At 45.2% G+C, this 24,694-nt stretch overlaps 2 protein-coding genes across 3 annotated transcripts in view; both read right to left on the reverse strand.

Annotated features, from left to right (window-relative positions):
* Positions 1-984: 984 nt before the first annotated feature.
* Positions 985-13,933, reverse strand: hs3st3b1b (heparan sulfate (glucosamine) 3-O-sulfotransferase 3B1b). Its single transcript, XM_086099333.1, has 2 exons — positions 13,175-13,933; positions 985-3,279 (listed from the first exon to the last, which is right to left on the reverse strand). The coding sequence occupies exons 1-2, from the start codon at positions 13,672-13,674 to the stop codon at positions 2,661-2,663; spliced, it is 1,119 nt and encodes a 372-aa protein (XP_085955459.1). The 5' UTR covers positions 13,675-13,933; the 3' UTR covers positions 985-2,660.
* A 2,617-nt stretch (positions 13,934-16,550) lies between these two features.
* Positions 16,551-24,694, reverse strand: part of cox10 (cytochrome c oxidase assembly factor heme A:farnesyltransferase COX10) — a 42,622-nt gene continuing 34,478 nt past the window's right edge. For both annotated transcript variants that reach the window (XM_086139133.1, XM_086139134.1), the window contains 3 exons: positions 18,996-19,066; positions 17,366-17,598; positions 16,551-17,233 (listed from right to left, as the gene is read on the reverse strand). In XM_086139133.1, the coding sequence (XP_085995259.1) occupies positions 16,836-17,233; positions 17,366-17,598; positions 18,996-19,066 (702 nt within the window). In that variant the 3' untranslated portion in view covers positions 16,551-16,835. The remainder of the gene's footprint in view (positions 17,234-17,365; positions 17,599-18,995; positions 19,067-24,694) is intronic.

Consider the following 24,694-nt stretch of genomic DNA (forward strand, 5'->3'; position numbering starts at 1 on the left):
TAGTCGTGTGGGGAGTCATACATGCTAACCATATATGAATACATAAAATAAAATAAAAACAACCAGGAAGGGATTTGCATCACACTGAAAACCAAACATGTACTAAGGGTGGGCTAACGTTTGTGCTCAAAGTTTTATAAATGTTATCAATGCATGCAGTTATCACACCTTGCACAATTGCTTCAGATAATACATGCTGAACATGAATTGTAAGTAAAATATTTGACGTGTTTTTATTACAAGAAATAATTATTTCTCGGGATAAACTAAGGGAGAATAAGAACATTTTACCTTGGTTGCGCAAAGCTGACTTCATTTTGTGAAAGAAAACTAAAAGAAGTGGTCCTCAGCCGTCCCCGGTTGACGAGACGTCAAAACAAACAAAACGTCATCGACGGTGGTATTATTGCACGTTTCCCTCCAGTGACCGCCCTGCATTTCTCCTTATCGACATGCCTCCGCGGCGCGCATTAACGTTCATTTTTCAAAACAAAATAAACGAAATAAACTCGTCAAAATTGCAGCGTTTGCACATCACGTTTCCACTGTCACCGGGTTTCGTCCTAAGCCCCGCCCACATTTGATTGCAATGACACCTGTGACGCGGTGACACCCCCCCACCCCGAAGTTTGGAAACTCATTCAAATACCGACAATGCATAAAGGACGATTTGGGCAAAAAATAAATAAATACATGCATATATATATATATATAGGTGTGTATATATATATATATATATGTTATGATTGTCTCTGTGTGCCCTGCAATTGGCTGGCAACCAGTTCAGGGTGTCACCTGCCAACTGCCCGAAGACAGCTGGGATAGGCGCCAGCACCCCCCACCCCCCCTGCGACCCTTGCGAAGATAAAGCGGATCAGAAGATGGATGGTATACTATATCATTCTATATCTGTGCATGCAGCAGTACGCAGAAGAAAATGGTATCCTCAATTTATGGATGCAGGTCAGAGACACAGTACAACAGTTTGGTAAAATATATACTTATTTATTTCTTCATACAAAGAAATATTATGAATGTTTAGTATTTAATTGTCTAGAAACAGCCGTTGCATTTTGCTCTTTGCATGGCGTGTCAAATTCACACACACACCCCAAAGAAAATTGTCTTTCGAGCCTCCGTGTCACACGTGTTGTAAGACAAACAAACAAGTCAGGTTGAATAAAACTCAACCACATAAAAACAATGCAGCTGCAGGGTCACTTTTTAATCTCGTTTCGCACGATTGCGGCGGTCCCGTTTCGACCCTCTCCCTCAAAAAAAAAAAAAAAACGTCAGTCTTTCCACGCAGAACATGGCAGTTGTAAATGCTTCTTCAAACATTGCACCTTGGACACAAGATGTGAACACACGAGTTTGAATCCAGGAAAAAAAAAAAAAGGAGCAACTAAACAGACAACAAGCAGCTGACAGGAGTGGAATTGTATAAATTTAAGAGGCACAACATCAGAGCGTTTTTTTTTTTTTGCTACATTCAGGCCTCACGTTTTGTTACACAACGTCTGTTCATGTACAGTCAGACAAAAAGCGCAACGACAACGGTGCGCAATCTCCCTCCTTGCATATCAACGATTCAAGTAGAAAACAAACAAGAAAAAGCAAAAAAAGAAACAAGAATAATAATAAGGTGGTGGGATATGTGTAAATGTGATTTGATTTGGGGCAAATGTTGAGTAGAGATCATGAGATGCATGAAGGGATTTTTAATAAGGTATAGAACATGACAGCTGGATGCTAAAATAATGGGGGCTGGGGGGGGGGCACATGTGATTCTGTGCTGGTTGAGTCGAAGCATTTGTGGCTAAAGCCAAACAATGGCAGGGTTTTTATTTTATTTCTGGACCTGAATTTGCCACCTCCGATCGACAGTCGCGGTACTATCAACAATAGCGGCAGCTATAGTACTAGCAATAGGAACAAAACTTGCAGTCCTAATAATAGTCTGAAAACTAGCCGTCAGAATAATAGTAGCGGTACTATTGTTAGTAGCTTTACAAGTGACACTAGTAAAGTAGTATCATGCTAGCGATTTTAACGGTAAAAGTGATGCTATCGATAGTAGCAAAACTAGCATCACCAATGGAAGTTGTATCTTTGATCGTGTTTCACGTGACGCTATCGCTCGTCACAGTATTAGCAATTGTCACAAGATCAGTACGAGCGTTAGTTGGGATAGTCGCGATTCCAATGATAGTCAGGAAACCCCTCTGAGCACTTTGTACTTGTAGTTTGGTGCTTTTTAATTGAGCTCTGTTGCCGATGCATCGATGATGCTGGTTTTATCAACGAAAAACCAGCGCAGGACCGTGCGGGCCGGAATCACTTGCCAAACGGACATGAGGAATGTTCATTACCAAACTAAAGCAAAAGAGGAAATGTATGAGCCGGATATTATGAAGAAATATGGTTAGGCAGCTTAGTGAATTACGGTAATTCCTTAAAAATAAAAATAAATTATTATAAAATAGATTTCTGTACATTTTACATATATACTGTATATATATACTGTATAGCAATATCTCCACATTTTGCCATTCAATTACCAGGGATCTGACAATAATAATAATAATAATAATGATAATAGTCATAATATTAATAATAATTAAAAAAAAATACAGATGAAGTCTCCCCCCCGACCCACATCAATCCCAGCCAAAGTTGTGCGCAGTCATCTGGTAGAACTTCATGTTAAAGGGCCGGTAGAAGTCTCTGAGGCGGCGCACCACCTCTGGGCGGATGTCTGGGTGGGTGCGCCCTTTGGTTTTGCCCAGGCAGTGGGGCTTGCTGCTGCCCTCCGCCTTCTTTAGGCACGGGAACCCCTTGGTCTGGTTGAAGTAGAAGTGTTTGTCAGTGATGATGCGCTTGAGGCCCAGGAAGTCCTGCACGCGTCCCAGCTCGCCGGCCGGGTCGCTGATGAGCCGCTCGCCGCTCACAAACAGGATCTGCTCCATGGGGAAGTACTGCAGCCAGTTGTCCAGGTGCTTGGCGTAGATGCCGATCTGGATGGCGCTCCACGACGTGTCGATGAGGCCCGTAGTCCTGTTCTTGAAGGTGAGGCTCTCGAAGGACGGAATGTCGGGCTTCTTGGACAACGTCTGAGTGTAGTCCGAGATGGCCCGGGTGACCGGATCCCGCACCACCACGATCAGCTTGGTGTCCCGCGACATGGCCGAGATCCGGGCGGGCGCTTCTTTGGTCACGAAATAGCTGGGGGTCTTCTCCATGGTGATCTGGCCTTCCAGGGTCTTGGGCATCAGATCCCTGCCGGGACGAGAGACGAGAGTTTAGCTATGTTGCGGCATGTAATCAGGTAGATGGAGTCGGTTTGTGATCAATGACTCACAGAGTCCCACTTAGTCTCATTGGAGAAGCCAAGAAGCAATTAGTTGTTACGTTAAACCGATTAGCTCGCTGCATTAGCATGATCACTCACTCTCTGTGTCAAGATTGACCACGGAATTTACGACCGCAAACACAAAGAAATTCTGTTAACCGTGAAGGGTGGGAGGCTTCTACCGCTAACCTCTACCTGACATTATTGTTTGGCTTTGGTGGGGGGCCTGTGCTTGAAGGTGAGTGACATCAATAGAAAGGTTTGACAACAGGAAAGAAAACAATGGTGGGCAGAGATAACCAAGTACCTCGGGCGGAACCCTCGGAGATAAAAGTCCAGTAAGGCTCATCACATTGCCTCCATTGGGACAAAGAGAAAGTCCGATATTTCATCATGATTAAAAGGTTGAAGGAAATTAAAATCAAAGCGCGCCTGTCCCAGACTAGCTACATATTTTGTTCTCTGAAGCCGTTGAGCGAAGACCGTACTTTTCCGTGTAATAAACGACGCAGAAACCATAAAAAGTCATTCTTCGTCGAGACTGGAGACATGATCATATTTCAGAAATGATGAGGAGCCATTAAAGCGACAGCACAATTGTCTCGGAGTAGCTCCATATTTCGTCTCGTGATTGGGTCTGAGACCGCTATTAGGTGCGATAAAACCAACAGAAACCAAAATAACTCACTCACTCAAAACGACCGAAATTTTAAATATTTCAGAATGGATCTAGATCAGTGGTGGGCAAACTACGGCCTGCGGGCCGAATCCGGCCCGCCGAAGGTCGGTCCACAATTAAGGTTCGATGTGAATGATTGCATTCATTTCAATTGGACTTGTAATGACAGGCATTTCACTGCCAGGTGGCGCATTGACTTAAAGTTGCAGAACACAGGGAGGGGGGGGGGGGGTGGGATCTTTTCGACCACCTAGGACCTCTGTATCGCTCTACTTCTACTGGTCTGATCACAACCCATCTGTAGAAATGCACAGGCTAAAATAGGTCATCAACAACACTGTCGTCATTTTAAAAAAGTATATTAATACAGTACTTTCATGCTTTTGTTCTGTTGATGTTTGATATGGACTGTCAACAAATGCAGTTTATTTTTTTTAATGTACCATAGCTCGTGCTGACCTGGCCCTTCTGTCAAATTTTAAAAGTCAATGCAGCCCCCGAGCCAAAAAGTTTGCCCACCCCTGATCTAGATGAATGTATGATCAAACATTGACATGAAAACTATGAGGAAAAACTAAATTATTTCAAGGAATTTTTTTTGTGAATAATTTTGCTCGCTCATGTTTTCTGGAAAAAAAAATGCTTACATTGTATTTTCAGAAAAAAAAATACATCAAAAAAGCAAATTTACTCCTACTCGATGGCGCAGACATTTGGGTTAGCGACTACGCTGATCCGAGCGTCACGAATCCCTCAAAGCCTTTGCGATCACAGGAGCGCCAAAGAACAGGACGCTTGGATGGCAAAACGGTAAGGAAAAAAAAAAGCGCCAAATTCCTCAAGAAGAGGCCCCTTGCTTTAAAAAAAAAAAAAAAAATCTTCACCTCTGACTTTACTGTGTTGCCAGAAAAGTGGAAAAAGAGAGCGGGTGGAGTTTGGCTCTTGGGGAAAACAATGCCCATTCTCCTCCCTTGTGATTTATGAGCTGATGCTCTTAAAAGATGCTGTCAGCAAGCTCTTGTGTTCCTCGACCGCCTTTTCAAAGCGGGCCCATTGTGCGTTTGCGGCCCAAAAAAAAAAAAAGGTCCGAGGCACGCACAAGAGGCGCTTATCGAGGGCCCCGGAGAAACTTTTCAAGGGGTGCGCTTCAAGTGGAACATGCGAAAACATCCCGTCGCCAAAAACATCTCTGCTGATGAGAAACCAAAAGACCCCTTTTCGCTTTTGGGAATGACCCCCCCCCCCCCAACCCCCAACACCACCACCTCCACCCAAAAAGAGACAAAAAGTCAAAAGCAGCGATAAGACACAAAGCAGAGGCTGTTGTCACATGACGCCATCAAACGGAGGTTGGCCGCCCACCACCCTGCAGCCCCCCCCCCCCCCGCTACCACCCACCAGTTCCCAGCTGAGATAAACACAGAGGAAGTGGGTTATTTCTGTCTGATGTGTCCCGTCTTCCTCCTGTCGCGTTTGATTGGACGATAATGGCCCACCGCAGGCCGGTTTCTGTTTGATACAATAGGTTGTCGCTTGGGTTGGAGAAGCTGAATGCATTTGAATGTCAAATCGTGGAGGGGTTTGTTGGATTTGAATGCAAGCAAAGCAAGCGGGCGGGTTTGTGTACCCTCCAAAAAAAAAAAAAAAAAAAAAAGGCAAGGAGGAGGATACTTTGTCTTGTTTCCTTTTTTTTTTCCAGACCACACTTGAATTCAAATTAAAACCGAGACCATTCGCGCCAATCGACTGAGCAACTCACGACACATTGCCACGTATCTGACCTTGCGGAAAAGAGGTCCACTTTTTAACAACTGATAAAAGTGTTCAAATTAAACGATAGATAGCATACGAGCTACAAACTGCATTTCGTCCTCGAGTACAAATCCGTCGAGTGAGGGCTGTGCTATTAAATCTGACGACTGCGCCGAATCAGGAGTGCACCTGAATTCACCCAATTATAAAAAGGATGACCGCTCAAGGGGGGGGGGGGGGGGGGGGCGGAAACAGCCTCGCCGCCCCACAAGCACCATCAACACTTGAGTGGGATCCAAAAGCCACTCGAGCGCCACTTTACATTCATCCACCACCTCCATTGATCCCCGAGATTTTCCCGACAGGCTCCGTAGGTCCGACGGCAAAGTGACATCTCTCAAGAGGGGGGGAAGGAGGAAACAAGCACTGAAAGGCTCCCTTTCTTCTCCAGAGAGCCTCTCGTCCTTATCCAGATCCTTCACATGAGCATCAAGTGGGAGACACAAAGATTTTTTTTTTTTTTTTGTTCCTTTAAAGGATCCAATAAGTATCTTTAACGCCACTTGATTGTTCACATCAAACATCCCCGCACATGTGCTAATGTTTGAAACGGCCCCGCTCGCCGCGCTTCGAGTCGCCGGCGTTCGTATGAGGAAGCTTTACGGTGCGCATTTCGTCATCGGAACGCTGCCGCTGAGGGTTTTCTGCTGTATATTTTATAAAGTGGCACTTAAGCACAAACAGAAGCCAGACGTCGTGAAATAAAAGTCCGCGGCGACACGGAGTTTAACCGCGGAGCGCGGCGTCGCTCGTAAATCCAAAGCGTAGGAGACCGACGGCGCTTTTGGAGTCGCGCCCGATGCGTAGCTACAAATGTCAATTCCCTCATAAATTGCATTCGAATCAAAATGACAAAGAAGGAGGATGTGTAAGGCGACCCCTTGATATCATCCAAATGTTCGGACCGGGCTAACTTAAAGCTCAAACTTTGAGGCCCTGCCGTGACATCTTTGCTGTCTCACCGTTTTTCTCGCTCAATCGAAAAAAAAAAAACCCCAAAACATTTTGCAAACGATAAAAGCTGAGGGCGAGTGACGTAAAATGACACTTCCAAGGCCAGCTTCGTATATTGTCCTTTGACCGAGTGGGAATCCGTTGGGCTCTACCATTAAATGTGATGACCAACAGGAACCATCAATACTCTCCAAAACAATATTTCAGAATTAATAAATGTTATTTGGGAAGAGCGTGATAGCACACGTCGTGTATCAGCTGCTCACTCATTGTGTCCTTTGACTGCATCGGAATCCATCGAGGGAGGGGCTCGGCTATCGCGCGATCCAACTCAACGGCTTTATCGGAAAGTACGTCGGCAAGAAAGCAGGATTTCCCCCCTTCGCGCCGTCTCCGCCGATCCGCTTGATAAATGCAGCTTCGAAAACGGTGCCGCTGTGTCACAGCAGCCTGGGAACGCGCTGACCCTCCAACTCCGAGCCGAACCCGAGTCGACCCTGACCGCTGCAACCTGTCCCCATCCATCATCAGGCTGTTGAACGAGAGGGGGGGAAAAAAAAATGAGAGAAAGAAAAAGGCGCTTCGAGTCCACACCGTGTCTTGGAGGCAACATCAGAAAGTAGTGAAGCCATAAATAAAAAGCAGAGATGATTGTGGTTGCTGTTGCGGTCCACTTGTGACAAGCTCAAATGATTCAATTCCATAAGTAGCCATCATGCGTCCTGCTTAAAGCAGAAGGCAGGAGCGCCTGGAGCTTGTAACCGCGGCGGCCCACAATTACGCAGCACTAACGATACCGCGGCCAAGCTAGCGGCGTGTGCGACGCATGAACCCGGGGGAGCGGTCGCTCGCTTGCTTTTTGGAGGATTTCTTTTTTTTTTTAATCTTTGAAAAGATAAAAGACTTTCGAGATGCTACCAGAGGCTTATTAAGGCTGTGACATTAATATGAAAAAAAAAAGCGAATTCTTTCCTGATGCGCTACATCAAAGCCATGAGATAGGCGGGACAGCGGCTCTGTGCTACGCCTATGACATGGAGCAAAGCCAACCAGGCAACCCTCCACATTCAAAAGGTAGTATCAGAAGCATGCAGGACAGATAAGTAACTTAATTATATAACACGCAAGACACAACGAGGGTGACGAAGTAAAGCCGGCAATTTTATGCCTTCGGATGTTAAAAGAAAATCCTTATCGGTCAACTTAGTGCTCGACGGAGTCAGTGGAGTCATTGAAGCATTTTGACTGCGGTTGTCGCTGTGAAAATTTCACAGGGTCTCTGCGTGAAAGTGGCAAATGACTATCAGCTTTGGTTTTTGTTTTTGTTTTTAGCAGGCTGTTAGCTCTCAGCGGATGCGACAAAATCAGCGAGCTGTGCGAAGGAGCTGCAGGTGAAGAGTCAGTGTGTGTGTCTGTGAGCGTTTCCTGACAGCTGACATGCACCATGAGACACGTGGAGCCTTGATCTCGCTGCAGCAAAGATGAATAAAAGATGAAAAAGCACATGCCACTTCAATACCCCCTCCCCACACATACACTCACAGACACAGACACAGGAAGTGTGTGTAGGGGTAGAAGCTGGGAAGGGGGCGGGTTGTTTTGTTTTGCATCACCCATAACTGGCGGTGAAAACCCGGTGAGAGGTTTTCCCACAGATGTCTATTACCGAGTATCCTTTTAACTGCGCTAATTAAGCTAGCGACAGTCACAACAAGCAAGCATACATAAAAACTGCTTTTTAAAAGCTCAAAGCTCCAGTCAGTACACCTGATGATGATGCATCTCGGCAAATTTTCAAAAGAAGAAAAAAAAAAAACAAAACATAGTGTAAGAGTTGTATAGTACTAATTAATACAGTATTTCTTCTGCCATGGTCAACTGGGCAATGTTGGTTGCTTTGCTCATCCATCCCCGCCTTTTTTGAGTCCTTGTCTCACATTTCGATTGACTTTTTTAGAATCCCTGCTGGACATCAGGTTCTTCTCAGATATCTGTTTGGATGTGGAAAACACATAAGACTATTTTTGACTCACTTTAAAAAATAAATAAATAAAGTACAGTGGCCATGGATGGTCAAAAAGGCAAAAACGCGCAATCAAATCTTTGGATTTGTGGTGTGACCCACTCAGGAAGTCAGCGTCTTTTCAGTGAATGCTAGCTAGCTAGCATTTTACTAAATGTCATTTTTAGACATGGTCAACAGTTGGTTTAAAAACAGGCAAGTTGCTGCTGTTGGCATGAACCCAGTTGTCTCAGCATACAGGGAAGAGCACATTTTTGAGGGAGTCCATGCGGACATTGACGAGCAACTCGGGGGGGCTTCTAATGAGCTCTGCGCTTCTCCTGCCAGGCTAATGGAAACCTCGGGAGACCCGAGCCATGTGTCTCCCGGAGGCGCTCGCACTTCTCCCGCAGTCTAATGGCCACCTCTGGGACTTCATACCTGGGACAAGAAGTGCGGCTTTACAGGTTGACTGTCATCGCTTTCAACCCCCTTGTCTTTTTTTTTTTTTTTTTTGGAGAAGGGGACCAAAACGGTTGCCGCCGCGCAGCAATAATAATTAACGTACGTGCCATTAATATTAGCGGAGCCTCTGGGGGGGGGGGGGGTGTCAGCAATTTAACGTGTGTTTATGTAACGGAGGTGAATGAAACATTTACTAGGGGGTGGTGTGCACTGGCGTCTGAATTATCACCTCGTTAAAAATGAGACTAATTTGCAGGGGTGGGGGGGGGACACAAGGAGGGTTTGTGTTTTTATTGTGGATTGTGTTAATACATACATTAGTGTGTGTGTGTGAGAGTGTACGCACGCAGTGGCCACATTGTTCCGACCGGTGTGGGCTCGGATGCTTGAAGGGGGGGGGTGGGGGTCCCCCGTTTTTACAATTAACCACTTGTAATGGCAGCTTAGGCAGCAGGAGCAAGGGTGTGGGGGGGGGGCATACATGCTGACCAAAAGGGGGGTTTAGGGGGCACACTTGTGGTCAGCGAGGCCTGCAGGGAGCGTCGCCTCACATTGGACGGGTCAAGCGTGACACACACACACACTGGAGGACTGTGAATGAGTGTGTCCACACATTGAGGGGAAAGGTGTGTGTGTGTGTGTCGATTAGGGGGAGGGGACAACCTGTGGAACAATTCAACATAAAAGCCACTCATTTGGGGACTAAAGATGGACAGAGGCCCGTTCAGCCGAGTTGAGGATCTGCTGTTGGCGCCGCCGGAGATTCTGGAATTAGGAAGGCCCTCATGAGACTTATCAAGCGGTTAAAACACAGCCCAATTACAGACGTGTGTCACGTGTGTGTGTGTGTGTGGAGGCAGTATGGTCCCAAAGACAACATGGCAATAGTAACATCCGCTACGGAAACAGAGTAACAGAGCAGTAAGACGATAAACGCTACGTAAAAAGTGTGGCTTATTGAGTGCAGTTGAAGGTTTGGAGAGTGTGAATCTGGCTGTGACATGTTTAGGCGGCATGGTGGCACGACTGCAACTTCGCGATGCAAAGAGTACGAGAGTCCGTTTAGTGATTTGGAAAGATAAACGCAGATGCGTTTTGTCGATCGACAGCATCGCCCGTTACATCCGGTGGTCAGATGGGCAACAGATTGCAGTGTGACACCCCCCCCCCCCCCCCCCCCCCCCCCGCACGCACGCACGCACGCCCTCAAATCAGGCCCGGCCAATCGATCGCCGCAAAGCTATTCCGACTAAGGTTCCGCACCAACGGCGATGTGAACCTCTGTGTGGTGGCCAAACGGCGCCACCGCGGGAGGAAGCGCGACGGTTTGATGCTTTTTGCGAGACAGTGCAAGAAAAAAAAGTTAACAAAAGGAGCAGGTGGCCTCTTTTTGGGGAGGGGACGTGAAAGGAAGGAAGGTCACGGGCGACGGTCATGGACGGGGGTCACCTGCCAGGAAACTTAAGCGCACCCCGCCGAGGACGAATAAAAGAGCGAGCAGCCATCCAGGACTGTCCCGGATGTGTCACGGAGGGACGGGAAAAGAGGAGCGGGGGAATTTGGGGACAAAAAAAACTACCCACCAAGTCTGAAATCACAAGATCCTCCTCATCTTTGAAGCCAGCAGCGCTGAATAAGTACTTACAGGCATGTTGACGAGGGGAGGGGGGAGCGAGATGCTTATTTGCAAAAATTTACCTATGAGAATATTGAATTGAATGCACACCGAAAGTATGCAAATTTGCAGACATCAGCTCCACACTGTACACACATGCCTCTTTAAAGTCATATCAATATGAAATATACTGATGTGTTATGACCCCGACTTTGTTGTCATTTATCCCAAGACTACTCGGGTTGCATTTGTGGAGTAAATCGGCTTTCGTGCAAGGTGGTCAGAAAATTAGCAACAGCTGCCAGGATTTGGTTACGCAACCGCAGAAAGTAACACACATTTATTGGGAGGCATTTGTATTTACAAATGGACTTTTACAACGATGCAAAATTATTTTCAGCGTTTTTTTTTTCTTTCAACAAATGAAGATGATGGTTTCTATATATATATATATATATATTTATTTCTTATCTCAAGACTGATCACGGCAATACACATTACTTGTCAAAAAAATAAGCTTTCAAATGACTCCTTTGACCTAACTACTTTTGCTTTATTTCTTATCATTTCGCTTGGCACTAACTTTGCTAGCTGCTAGCATGCTAATGATAACACACAGTGCAGGGTCAGCCAACAGGTGCAAAGACAAAATGGAAACGGAGAACAAATGCAGTCTGCTTCACTCGTAGTCGATTAAGGTTTTTTTTTTTTAATATGCAAGGGGGGCGTCTTTGCGCCTGAGCTCCCTGCCAGGAGGTGGGGGCAATGTGTTGCGGGAAAACACGTGACTGTACCTTTTTGTGTGGATGAATAAAAGTGCAACAGAAAATGCTAGCGCCACCTATTGATGGCTGTAAGGAGACAATTTAAACAACACCAATGATTGGATTTTTTTTCCCTCTATCGTAAAAGATAATAAACCATCCATCCTTTTTCAAGACCGCTCATCTTTATTCGGGTCTCGTGTGAGGTGTAGCCTATCAAAGCCATTTGGAGAATTCAATAAACCATACATGCAGATTTTTTGTCATGCAATCTGCTTACTGGAGAACTACGGAAATCGATAAAAATTTCCATCCTGAGGATTTTTGGGCAACTTTAAATTGAACAAGAAATAACATTTTATTACGCTATAACGAAAAGCAAGAAAAAAAGTTCTAAATAGGATAGAAAAGAACGATTTCTGACTTCAGTCAGTGTTTGGTTCTAATTTTGGTGAAAATAAAAAGGAACACACACATAAAAGTTCAAAGGGAAAAAAATTAACCAATCCCCCCATCATCCATTCACATTGACTGCTAATTCCAATCAATACAATCGATCTACGTATTTACTTGATATAAAATTAAATACTTTTTTGAACCTTTGTCTTTTAAGCTCACAGAAAATAAATGATTGTCACCCCAAACAAATAAATAAGGAGACAAGACCTTTCAGATCGGTTCAGCACAATTGAGAAAAATTGTGCCATTAAATGGGTAACACTGCAAAACAAAAACAAACAAAAAAAGACTTTTAAACAAAAATAGCTAATTTTTAAATTATGATTCTCATCAAGGACTCTTGGCATTGCCTTGCAGATGCACTTTTTCCTCCCTCAGCCAATTGAGATATTTCTGTCCTCAAACTAAAACATTTTTTTTGTGTTACAAACATTTAAAGTGTCCATTTTTGCAGTAATTTGACATTTTTAAACAGAACGCACCAAACCGAGGCTGCTCTTTTCATTCAAACCCAACTCACAGCAACAAACGCAAGTGTTTCAACGAAATAAGCCACAAGAGCTGCAGTGTTGCACCGCGTCCAATAGAGATCAGTGCACGCTGCACATTTAATGGGGTATGTGCAAAAAAAATGCATTTTAAGTCGGTGCCACCGTGCTTCACTTGCATTAAAGACGCACTTAATTAATATTAAATATAGTAAAATACTTAAAGTACACCGACGAAAACATTTGGCAAAAATGATGCAAAAAAATGCAAAGGTGTATTCCAATCGATGGCTAACTGCTTCTTTTTGCAATGAAGGGTTAAAGAAATCATGTTGAGCAGCAACAACAAACTAGTGAGGAAAACATCCCAGATATTAATGGTATAAACCGATGAAAAAAAGCGGTGCAAAAGTATATTACAACCTGTGCCAAAGGGCTTCTTTTTGCAATTAAGTGTCATTAAATTTATTAAGTAGTAAAGTATGAAGGATGCTGCACTAGGGTGGGGAAATATTTTTTTTAAATCTATAATATGATGCAAAGATGCGTCAAATAGGAGTCATTTGCAGGGCGCGGGGTCTTACCTGTACCACTCCAGGCCGTTGTCGTAGTTGCGGTCGAAAAAGTGCGGCTCGGCCCCAACAGCCCTGATGTCCGGGTGCACCCGCAGGAACTCGAGCAGCGCCCGGGTGCCTCCCTTCTTCACCCCGATGATGATTGCCTGCGGCAGCTTCTTGCTCCCGGCGCCGTTGGAGAAGCTCGACATGGGGCTAGGCTCCGGGACCCGGGGTTCCGGCTCGTCGCTGAGCAGCAAGTCCCGGGATGCGGCTCCGCGGGCGGCCGCCGGCTCCTCGTAGTAGTCCACGTCCTCCCACCGGAGCCTGGAGAGCAGATCGGCACGCTCGGTCCTCTCGCCCGTCACCGGAGCCCCATCCCGGTCCCGGGGCGAGTCCAGCAGCACTCCCGTGGAGCAGGGACCCACGCAGGAGTAGAGCACGAAGATCCAGATGAAGAGCATGATGCTGAGGACGAGCGCCTTCTTCTTGCGGCAACACGGGCTGGGACGCGGCGGGCTATATTCCATAAGCCTCCCCGGTCACAGGCACGTCCCAACGGGGCATGTCGCCTCCGTCACTCCGGTAATCTCCGTTGACAATTCGTACTCATGGCTCACCTGGAAACGTCTCAAACTTCTGCAACTTCAGTGTCGAACGAACGATTTACAAGAACAGATCCATCAGTGGAGGGTTATTTGGTGGGTTATTAATCATCTTTGTAACATAAAGGGGGAAATAAGAGTGGAAAAGTTGACGACCGATGCAGTTTCTTGATGCCGACGCAGATTCACCTCACATCGGACTCAGCAGATACAGCGCGGAGCTTTATAAAGCAGCGGTGGAAATGATTGGCAGTTACGTAAGCCAATCACGGTTCTCGCTTAGGAAGACCACGCAGCCTTTTGTTGATTAAAAACGAGCCAATTAGGAGAAAGAAGGCGTGGCTAAAATTGCTGGGCATAGTAGAGTTTTATAGTTCAAAAAGGCTTTTTAAACTAATTTATTAAAAACTGTTCTTTAGAGCGCTCAGTAAAAATCTCATAAGGCATATAAATGAAGGGTTAAAAAATGTGTAAAGACGTTATGTCACGTTTGTCACATTGAAATAGTTAATTTTTAAACATGTCACCACAGTATTATTAACAAAATGAAATACCGGCAACTGCAGCATTTAATGAACGAAGTGATTATTTATTATTATTAACGTCACATTTTTTTCCTTCAATAAAATCGGAGAGCCACTTCTTGTTGGGTACATGGATAGATCCCCCCTCCCCCCCTTAAAAATGTAAATACGTTTTCAGAGTTATTCATATGGAACTTTTAAATCGTATTCACACCAACAACAGTTGATAGATGTAGTAATAAACAATTAAACCCTTTACATTTTTTAAATTGACTACTGAAAAGATTTTCCTAATTTACTGGGTGGCTTATTATTTTAATTGTGTGGGAGTGCTCAGAAAATGCATTAAATTAAACATTGAACGATATATTACTTTTATTGTATATTTTCAGTTCAGGAAAGTAATTTTTGAACTAAAATATTTATACTTTTGGTATGTACTCACCAGGCAGGCTAGCTTTGGTCCAGCCATGAGTGTTTGTGTGGAACCGCCGTTGGCTTTCTCATCTAAGTGTTGCAGGTCAAAGGACACATACGCAAGAGTGGAAATGTATGATTTTTTTTTTTTTGCACCATTGAAAGCAACAAGCAGAGCTGCAACCCCTAATTCAACTTTCAACTAAAAAATAAGGTTCCACTCATGATACAATATGAAAATCAAACACTAATGGTGAAACAAACAAGCTATCAAAAACATCAACATATTACCTTTCTATCTTGACATTTGAACGGTTTTAAAAAATGCTCACATTACTTGCTCATATCATTTTTTTTTGTGTTGTCAAAAATAACATACTTCTTTTCATCTCGAAAATAACAACAAAAAAAAAACGTATACAGTATGTTGATTGCGGAATTTAAATTTTTGTTCCGGTCATATAAAAACAACACTGAGTTGTTTTAGCAATGAATCTTCAACATAACTGGAATCTACAATTTAAGATACACACACACATATACACACTATGAGCAGAAAGATTATCATCATACAAAACAAACGTGTTTTCCGTTTGATATCCGTATTTCATTGTAATTTAGTTTGTCACGTCAAGAGAAAGTGTAATACTCTCACCGAGAATGAAACAAAAAAAAAAACGCTGATGAGAGATGAACAATTTACCAAACAGAGGTTTTTCCATCAAAATCTTTGACAATGTTGTTTTTATGTGATGTATTATGGGTATTACACGATTCCTGGTTTCTCCACAGGATGCTGGCATTCCCGTATTACTTACCTTCTAGTTAGCATGTGGCTAATAAAAGCTGAGCTATAATGTTGAGTTCCACACGGATGAAAAAGAAAAAAAAAATAAGGCAAATAAATGTTTAGGCCAAGTTGAGTGACATCGGATCCCTGAGCAGGTCGGGTGTTTTTCCATCTTCTTCTTCTTCGGATGAAACAGCTGGCCCGCTCAATCCCCCTTTACCCTCTCGGATAAAACTCCAGATCCGCTTGGGCACTTTACGAGGACGCCACAGCTCCGGCGGCCTTGGACAAAAAAAAAAAAAAAAAAAAAAAACTTGGACCACCCCCCTCTTCCCTTAACCACGTCCCAACCTTTTATGGCGGCGGGATGGGCAACGATAGCAATGTAACCAAACACCAAAAACTTGGCCTGACGGGGCGGAAAGGGGTGCTCGTGTTGACTAACAGGTGCCGGGGTAGTATTGTTAAATTAAGATGATTAAAATTTCAGCCAGTTGGGCGGGTGTTATAAGCACTTCTTTGTCTCTTCAAAACGCGATGAATCAACATTATGGTTTTATCCAATCGACACAATTTAAAAAAAGAAAAATATACAGTGATGGTGCATATGTGTTTGTTATGCACAAAGGACTTAGATTTGGGTCTCGAGTGACCAGCGTTGAGCATTTGAGCCCATCTGTTGAAGCACTGAGCAAACATGTGACCGCTGTTGGCCTCTGATGCTATCCGCTAGCTACTCACTGGTTATTTAAAAAAGCAGTCTTTTGAATAACTTCTTCTGCAAAGGACTATATGGATCTTAAACCACCCCAGTTGAGTCGATCTGTTTATCGCGGATTGAAAAGAAAAAAGCATTGAAGTGATGATGCAGACCGCTTGATCAGCTTCTTGTGCTTGCCGCTAGCTAGTCTCTGGTAATTAAAAGGCGGTGGCTTCTTGAAGTGTTTTGAAAAAAGGACGACGGCTTGGATCGCGTTCGATGGTGCAGTTCAGCGATTGCTGCCTTCTTGTGCTAGCTGCCAGCTAAACCGGCGCCATATGCTTGCCACTTGTAATCAAAAGGTAGAGCGTTTTCACGTTTAACAGTGAAGTGGTTTTATTGTTTTGAACATGGTCATTTTCAACTGATTAAGGTCATATGACAGTTGATCATGATTAACTGTTAATGAAACATTTCCTGTACAGTTAAAGGTTTCAAGATGGCCTACCTTTGATGTGTGGGCTGCCTTGAGTTTGACATCCCCCGCTTTATAAGAAGAGGTAGTGCTGGGCCCTCATAAATAAATACATATTTACAGTGGAGACACTGAGGCCTTTTTGGGGTAAAAAAACTCTGAATCCATCAAGTGATTGTGTTAGCTTGTGCTAGCGGGGTCATCGTTGCGAGGTTTCTTGCATGTGAGCGCAAGTAGCAGGAGCATGGGCAGGTGCCACAGGCTGCAGAAGAACAGCTTGCGGGCGCTGGCGCGGTCGGCCCGCCGGTAAAATCGGAAGGCGAGTAGGGTGATGTACGCGTTGATGGGCAGCGACACCAGTGGAAAGGTCCACGTGGTGAGGCCCAACGCCGGCGCGGCGGCGGCGAGGCCCGCAAGTGCCGCGCTATGCCGCAGGGCAACGCGCCGGCACATTGCCGGGTGCGTGACCGACATCATGCGGTAGCCGCCGCGCGAGTAGTCCTCCCTCAGGTTCCAGCTGAGCGCGTTGAAGTGTGGGAACTGCCAGCTGTATAGGATGCCACCCAGCAGCAGCGCACCTGCGGAGAGGAAGAGGCGGGGCTTGGTGTGTGACCAGACACCACTGAATAGGCTTGCTGCAAGGCATCCCATTCTGACACATTCGATAGCAAAAACATAATTGGCAACATTCTCAAATGGTTGGTGGCTACCTGGGTCCAAGCAGCCCGTGGCGGCCGTCCAGCCCATGACAGGAGGTATGGCGCCCACCACGGAACCTGCCCACGTGTTGGCGATGGTGAGCCTCTTGAGCGGCGTGTAGCAACACGTGTAGAGCAAAATGTTGAGGGCTCCCAGGAAGCCTGTCAGAGGGTTGACGGCGTAGGTCAGCAGCGCCACGCCGGGCACGCCACATGCCAACGCGAAAGCGACGGCGTGAAGAGGGCTGAATACGATAATAATGGAGAAAAAGAGGAGCGTCAGGTGGGTTAGTACATCACACACACGCACACACACATACATACACATGAGAGTCACCAGCGCGTCGCCAAACAGGAGGCTTAAAGGAAGCTCATCTGATAAGAGTTTTAGGCCGGAAACATCGACAACACGCCTAAGATCAAAACCAGAAGGCAGAAAAAAAAAAGCCTTTAAACCGGATGAAGTCTTCCACATTCTCCTTTTCATCCCCTTCGCTCATATTGAAAGCAGCTCCACGTTTGCCGCGAGACCCTCCATAAATTAGAGACTGCAGATTCACATCTTGATCAAACTGAGGAGCTTTCTTCTTCAAAATGAAACGCAAATTTGCTTTTTTTTTTGTGGTGGTGGATGCATTAATGTAATTAGTGGCGTTTTGTGTGGCCTTAGTGGGGGGGGGGCAAGTGGGCTGTGGATCAGTGGGCTTCAAGGATGGGATGGGGGGAATTGCGTCACACGGGCTGAGGTGGCTTTGATGATATCACGTGGGCAACGTCAAAATAAACAAAAAATAATGCACAAATGAGATTTTGTTTAGCAGCCGCGAGGCAATGAGGATCCTGACGTGACATGGTTCCTCCTTTTGACAATGAATGGTGCCAGTGAGCCAGTGATGTTTGGAGCCAGAACACTTGTTCTTTGATCCCCCCCCTAAACAAAACCACTACTTGTGAGATAAGAGGCCGCTTCTGCCATCTACAGACCAAAGAACCTCTGCTAATTTTTTTTGGTTTTCTTTTTGAACCAAGTTGCCAAATGCCAAAATTAGCACGGGTTCCTTTGCTATAAAACTCATACTTTCACAGTGCAAACTATTCACATTTTTCATAAATCCAGTCGAACCTCTTTTCAACGTCCCCCGTTTACGTTTTCATTCACATTTCAGAGTCACAATTTCACGCAATTCATTTTCCATTTGCCAATTTTGCTAACAAACACCTGTATAACTTCGATTGAAGGAGCAGATTTTCCCCACCAAATAGTGAAAAGGCCTTCGTTACAGCAAAAAGCCCCCGCGACCTTGCTTATGAACAAAATGTACATGTTCTGCTCCGTTGCTTAGCAACGCTACTGTTCAACTCGTTTAATGGACGTGTTTTCACATCTATTAACTCATTCACTCCCAAAGACGTTTTTAAACGTCTTTTCAGACTTGGTCTAAAATTGGCTGGTACTGCATGAGTTAATGTTCATACTGTATTATACATCGTCGTTGGCTGCCATCTTATTGGAAATGGTTATGACAAACCGCAGTTAGAAGGTCAGATTGGTTACGTCCCTCAAGGTACGTTGTTACGAGGTTCGACTGTAAGTAGCTATGCGAGCCTCGCGGGAAAACAACAACAAGTCAGAGGACGGTACCTGATCTGTCCTCGAACTAGTGGACGGTTCTTGGTTCGGTTCATGTTGGAGTCAAAAGGCACCTCAAAGTACTGCAGAGACAAACACAAAGTGGAGAATTGCATCAGACGTACCAACACGACACTGGGATGTGTGTGTATATAGTATACATATACAGCGGAAGTGGTACAACCCGCCCCTCCCCCCCCCCCCCCCCCCCCCCCCCCGCCGCCCCCTCTCCAAACAGCAGTCGGAGACTGTCACTTACGTTGACACAGTGCAGCCGCACTCTGCCTCTTCCAGCAACATTTATTTACATTTGGGCGACATGTCTTCAAGTGTTATTTTTAGTGCCGATAACCTTGAGAAGGGAGGACATGAAAGGTCAAGCTGTGAATTTGTGGAGGTGACCAGTTAAGAGTTTGCCTGTTTTACAGTCACTCGTCAAACTGCTGCTGCTACACTCCCCTGAAATGAAAAAGGCAGTATTCGAATGCAACTTGCCGTCTGTCGCCCATCTATCGAGTATACGTGGTTCAAAGTCGGTTGCAATCAAACAAAATGTAGACAGTTTGTCCTTGAAGTGCTCCCCGAATTGCCAAAATCTTTCATCCACAAACTTCCTGTGTCATTACGGGCCCGGCTTCCGGAGCCTTTTTTTTTTTTTTTGGAGGGTCTTCTCTTATACATACACCCACTAAATATCACACCGTTAAACGAAACTGACTTCGGCGGGCTATATTTCCAAACAATTAAGTGGCATCAGGCTGCTTAGCGCTCACCCTACACTCAAGTCTAAATGGCCTCAAGGTGGTAGGTGGAGGCTGTTGGGTGGGAGGTGATGCTGGTGATGTGTGTGAGTGTGTGTGTGAGTGTTGTGGGATACTCTGTGGAAAAACTACTTATACTCCCGTTTTATGGTCCGCTCTGGAGAACGCTTTAAAGTGCTCCCACGAGATTGGCAATGTGTGACTAAAACGCAAACACATGGGGTGCTTAAATACAGGAACTAGCTATTGTGCGCGCGCGCGTGTGTGTTTGCTTTCCTCATAACGGCCTAGGACTAATGAAGAAAACAGATCAAGCGAGTGTGAATATCGACATAAAAAAAATAAAATGCCGACTCTTCTTTTAAAAGCTGCTGCCTGCAGACATTTTATCGACAGTGTGTACATCAATCAGGCGGCGCGTTTTTCAACGACCTTTTGACAACGTTGGGCATACGGCAGATTCCCGAGCTATTGCGGAAATAGCCGGGGCACTAAAATACATCACACACCCACAATGGTGGTGCTTTTAATGCTGCGTTCCGATCGCACAGCTGCATACGCGGCCGTGGGACCTGGCGGCCGGGGCGGAGGTGTTAATTCAATTTCCTGGGTCAGGAAATGCGTCGGGAGAGAAGCGTCGGAGCAGAACGGCTCTGAAACAAGGCCTCACGCGGGACAGTCGTAGATGTCTCGTGGACGACACCATCGGCTCGCTGACCAATCGTACTATAGCGACGTGAGACACAACAATGTGTTTCAAATAATAGCAAAAAAATAAAAAATAAAACGACAGAGGGAATGCGAAATGTGGTCAAATCGTTTGGGGCGGCGATAGTTTTCAAATACTTTTACTGGTCAGGACTTCAATTGTTGGGAGTTGCTTCCATAGTTCAAAGTGCATCGCTGCTGACGTACACGACGTACACTAACAACATGGCAAGCATTTACAAGTGCATCAAATGAAAAATTGCTCATCCAAATCTGGAATGGCAGTTCACGGCGAACAGAAATTGATCAACTGCATGCAACGCAGATGTGATGCTAAAGCAAAACATTTGATGAATGAGGTTGTCAAAGAAAAGTGTTAACGGTCTCTCGAATGAACTCCATCAATATGAAGACAATGACAAAGTCAATCCACCATCTTTGCCGTCCCCTCCACTCTCTCTCTGTCCACTTTTGGACTTTTATTTCGTCGTTAAAGCCAACCAAGCCCATCTGGTTCGCATCAGCTAGCCGCCCAGCCCATTTTCATTGTTTCCGCCCGACACCCCCCCCCCCCCCTCCTGTGTGTCACACTGTAACTGTGACAGCACTGGAATATTTGCTCAATTTGCGTGTTGGCAATTTCAATTTCAAGAATTCAACTTTGATGTTTCGAATTTTAAAATGATTTCGGAACAGTTTACTACCCCAGGAAAAGACAACTGTGGCGGGTGTCTTACTGCATACGTGCACGTCGATGTACACTTAGAACTAATGTACACTTTTAAGTAGTCTTAAAACAAGCCATCAAAACAATGATGTCAGCGAAAAAAAAAAAAAATAAGGCCAGAGCGAAGTCTGTTCTTTTAAAACGCACACCCCGTACGCGTAATACACGCAAGTGTAACGACAATTACGTCGCAGACGAGGACAGAAAACAGGCGGCGCGGGAAGTTAAAAGAAGATCAGAAGATCCTTTGAGCTATTACATCTGAACGTGATCCAAGACCTCGCAGCAGAGGTCCATTGATAACAGACTGTGTGACGGACTCTTCCTACACGCGCGTGTCACAAAAGCTTTGAAGATAATACGGATGTCCCTGAAAATTCCACAATTAAGTCATGACAAAAGTGATTTTTGTGACTCCCCCACCCCCCAGAGGAAGCATTATTTCTGTTGATGCACAATAGTTTTAGCATCAAAACATTTGAACAAAGTTTATTGTGGTGTGCTTTTTTTTTTGTTGTTTTTGTCTTTTTGGAACCACGAAGTTCAATTCCAAAGTTATTTGAACAATTAAACCGCCGACAGTAAAGTCAGCGTGCGTGCACAAGAAAACAAGCCACACAGCCGAGCAGCTGGAAGGCTGTGACTCCCAGAAACATCCGCCGGTCCAAACACGGCGTTCCTCTTGACTCGTTTGAAGCACGTGCAGGTGTTCAGGCCTACGGTAAACAAAACAATCGGGACAGCGTCGACGCATGTCAGGACATCATCTGTTTGATGAGCCAAATCTACTGGAGAAAAGCAGCAACAGGCTCTCAAAGGGCCCGCCTCGTTCAAGGCTTCGACTCTAAACGCGGGCCCCCTCGGATCGGCCGCTGCGCAAACAAGCACCAGAGAGATTTACTCAGATTAAGCTCTCGTGACAAGTCGCTTCAACGGTTCTGACGGGCGAGGACACGATGAACCCAAACAGACACTCGACGCAAAAACGGCAGAGAACAAGGCTGCATGGAGGTGATTTGAAAAGGGAGCCGCTGCTTCAATGGCAGATCAAACGAGACCTGCACAGTTACCGTCGGAGAGGTTTGAGATCAATCAAATTTAAGCTGCGATTATTATTATTTATTTTTTTTGCAACCGCTACTCCCATGCCAAGAGTGTGACTCCTGTGTCACCCGTAGCCATCCCTGCCTAGTAGGAGTGTCATCTCGAATCATTTTTGACAGAAGCCTGACAGCTCATTTCGCCACCGAGGAAGCTAAATGCTCGCCAGCACCCCTGTGGACACGCTGACGGGGCGCCGATGACGCGCCATCTCCTTACAGAGGATCCATAAAATATAAAAAGTCATGAATGAATCATGAAGTCTGCGGACGGTCTCGCGATGAATAAAAAGAATTCTCCAAGTGAAAAGTCAATTTTTCCGAGTAGAACTTAATATTATTGAATGGCAGCACCATCGGCCAATTAGTAGCTATTTGCGTTCCCTTAGCCTGTTGTGTTTTTATCTACAAAGTGTCGGCCGTGAGGCCTTTAGTGCCTGCACTCCTCTCGGATATCCGTAAAAAGAGAAGCAGCTGCCTTCAGAACATCTAAACACTCAGTTGCACTCCGGGACAGTTGAGAGCCTTTCGTACCGCACGTCGCATACACCTGCGTAGTTTATGTCCACGAAACACACACATTCTTCAACCGGGTGATTTGACACGTTGGCGGTAGCGGACGGGTCCAAGACTGCACGCGAATGGCGCAGCGCATCGAAACGCCCTCGTTTGCCAGGCTGAGACCGGAAAACTCCGAGCGGCCAAGGAATTTGCTCCTTCTGGCACGGCTCACATGTTTGGACTGGAGAGAGAAAAAGTCAGCGCATCAGCAGCAACAGCTTTTGAGTGTGCGCAGCAAAATGATGCCAAACCGCGTTCCACAAATCCAGCCCAATAGTAAAAATGATGAGACCATTAAAGGATTGAGCTGAATATTTTATTTTATTTTTTAAGGGTGCCGTTATTATTTTGACTGTAAATCACAGGTTATGATTTAAACTATGTCATGGTCATAATCTGTGTGTGGCTTGAAATGAAACCCAATAAATTCCAACCTTGCATTTTATATGGCTACATGGGGGGGGTATCCAAACCTTCAAAAGGCCGCAGTCATACTCCTTTAAAAAAAAAAAATTTAAAAATTTAAAAAAAGACAATTAAACTAACAACAATATGTTTTTTGCAAGAGGGCCACAGCTGCACTGCCCACGTAAAAATTGGGACACGTTTTAGAATTTAGTGTGATGAGATCAGCATGAGCTGAATGTGGCCTTAAAAAAGTATTCAAGCATCGTAAATGTGTCTTCATTAAGCTAGAAGGTAAAATAATTACAAAAATAAAATTGACAGAGTATTTCAGTCATTTAGCGAACGCTGTGTCATTCAAGCAGCATCACATCAGCGGATACGTTGTCACTTGGCCCTTGACGCTGCCATTCAAACGCCTGAGAAATTACGCAAACAAAATTCTCCGTCAAGAAAATAAAAAGCGGCTAAGTTGTGTTGTGCCCTTTCGGTATCTTCCGATCCGGCTTTCACCCAGAATTGTTGACTCAGAGCTTGCAGCAATACAAACGGTCACGTGCATAATCTGGATAGACAATTATTTCAATAGAGACAAAAAAAAATGGATCTGCTGAAATTCAGGTTTGCGCGTCATGCACGGACAAGAACTATTCTTAGTGCAACAGAACTGACAGAAACGATGATAAGACACGCTCGGTATGCCTAACAAACTGCGACATAATTTATTCCCCGCGGTCGGCGACATCACACAAAAATAGAAGTTCTATTATTTTAAGCCTCACGCCAAAAACTTTCCTTATGTGATTGACTGGATATAAAAACAAAGATTGCCTTGATCAGATGGGGAGGGGAGAAGACGAATGTTCTAATTTTAGCCTATTTTCTTTTTCGACAAAATCTCCATCCTGCTGGCTATATTTCCACAAGTGAAGCAAACGCTCCTCAGCAGGGCTGTCATTAATTGCCCGACTAACATGAGGAGACTCAAGCACTTCACCGCGTCCTGTACTCTTGCGGTTAATCGAGAGTGCGCCAGCTGAACCGCTGCCAAGCCCTTCATGCCGATCGGAGCGTCGCAGTCGCCAACGGCGGCGGTCAGGAGGTCGGAGAATCTGCCCGGGCCCATAGCAACCGTGTCATATTTCGAGGGATTTGATTGCCTTGGTCCGACGGGGCGTGTTAAGAAAATTCATTATTGTCCCGACGAATATAGGGCGAGGACAAAATACTGCGTCTATATCTTGGTATATCGTCGTCGACCAAATGCTTTTAACCAAAGCCATACAAGAGCAGTCAGCCCGAAGGGCCACTATTACCGTTGAAGGGGCTTCTCTGGCCCACTTAAGCACAAATTACAGGGCGACTTTTAAGAGATAATAGGAAAAAGGAGCATCACGTGTGTTGGAAACCACAACATACAGTCAGATCTTAGCACAAACACACACGGGG

The sequence above is a fragment of the Hippocampus guttulatus genome, chromosome 19 (genome assembly GCF_054856545.1).
Source record: "Hippocampus guttulatus isolate MCC_2025c chromosome 19, RoL_Hgut_1.0, whole genome shotgun sequence".
NCBI classification, from domain to species: Eukaryota; Metazoa; Chordata; class Actinopteri; order Syngnathiformes; family Syngnathidae; genus Hippocampus; species Hippocampus guttulatus.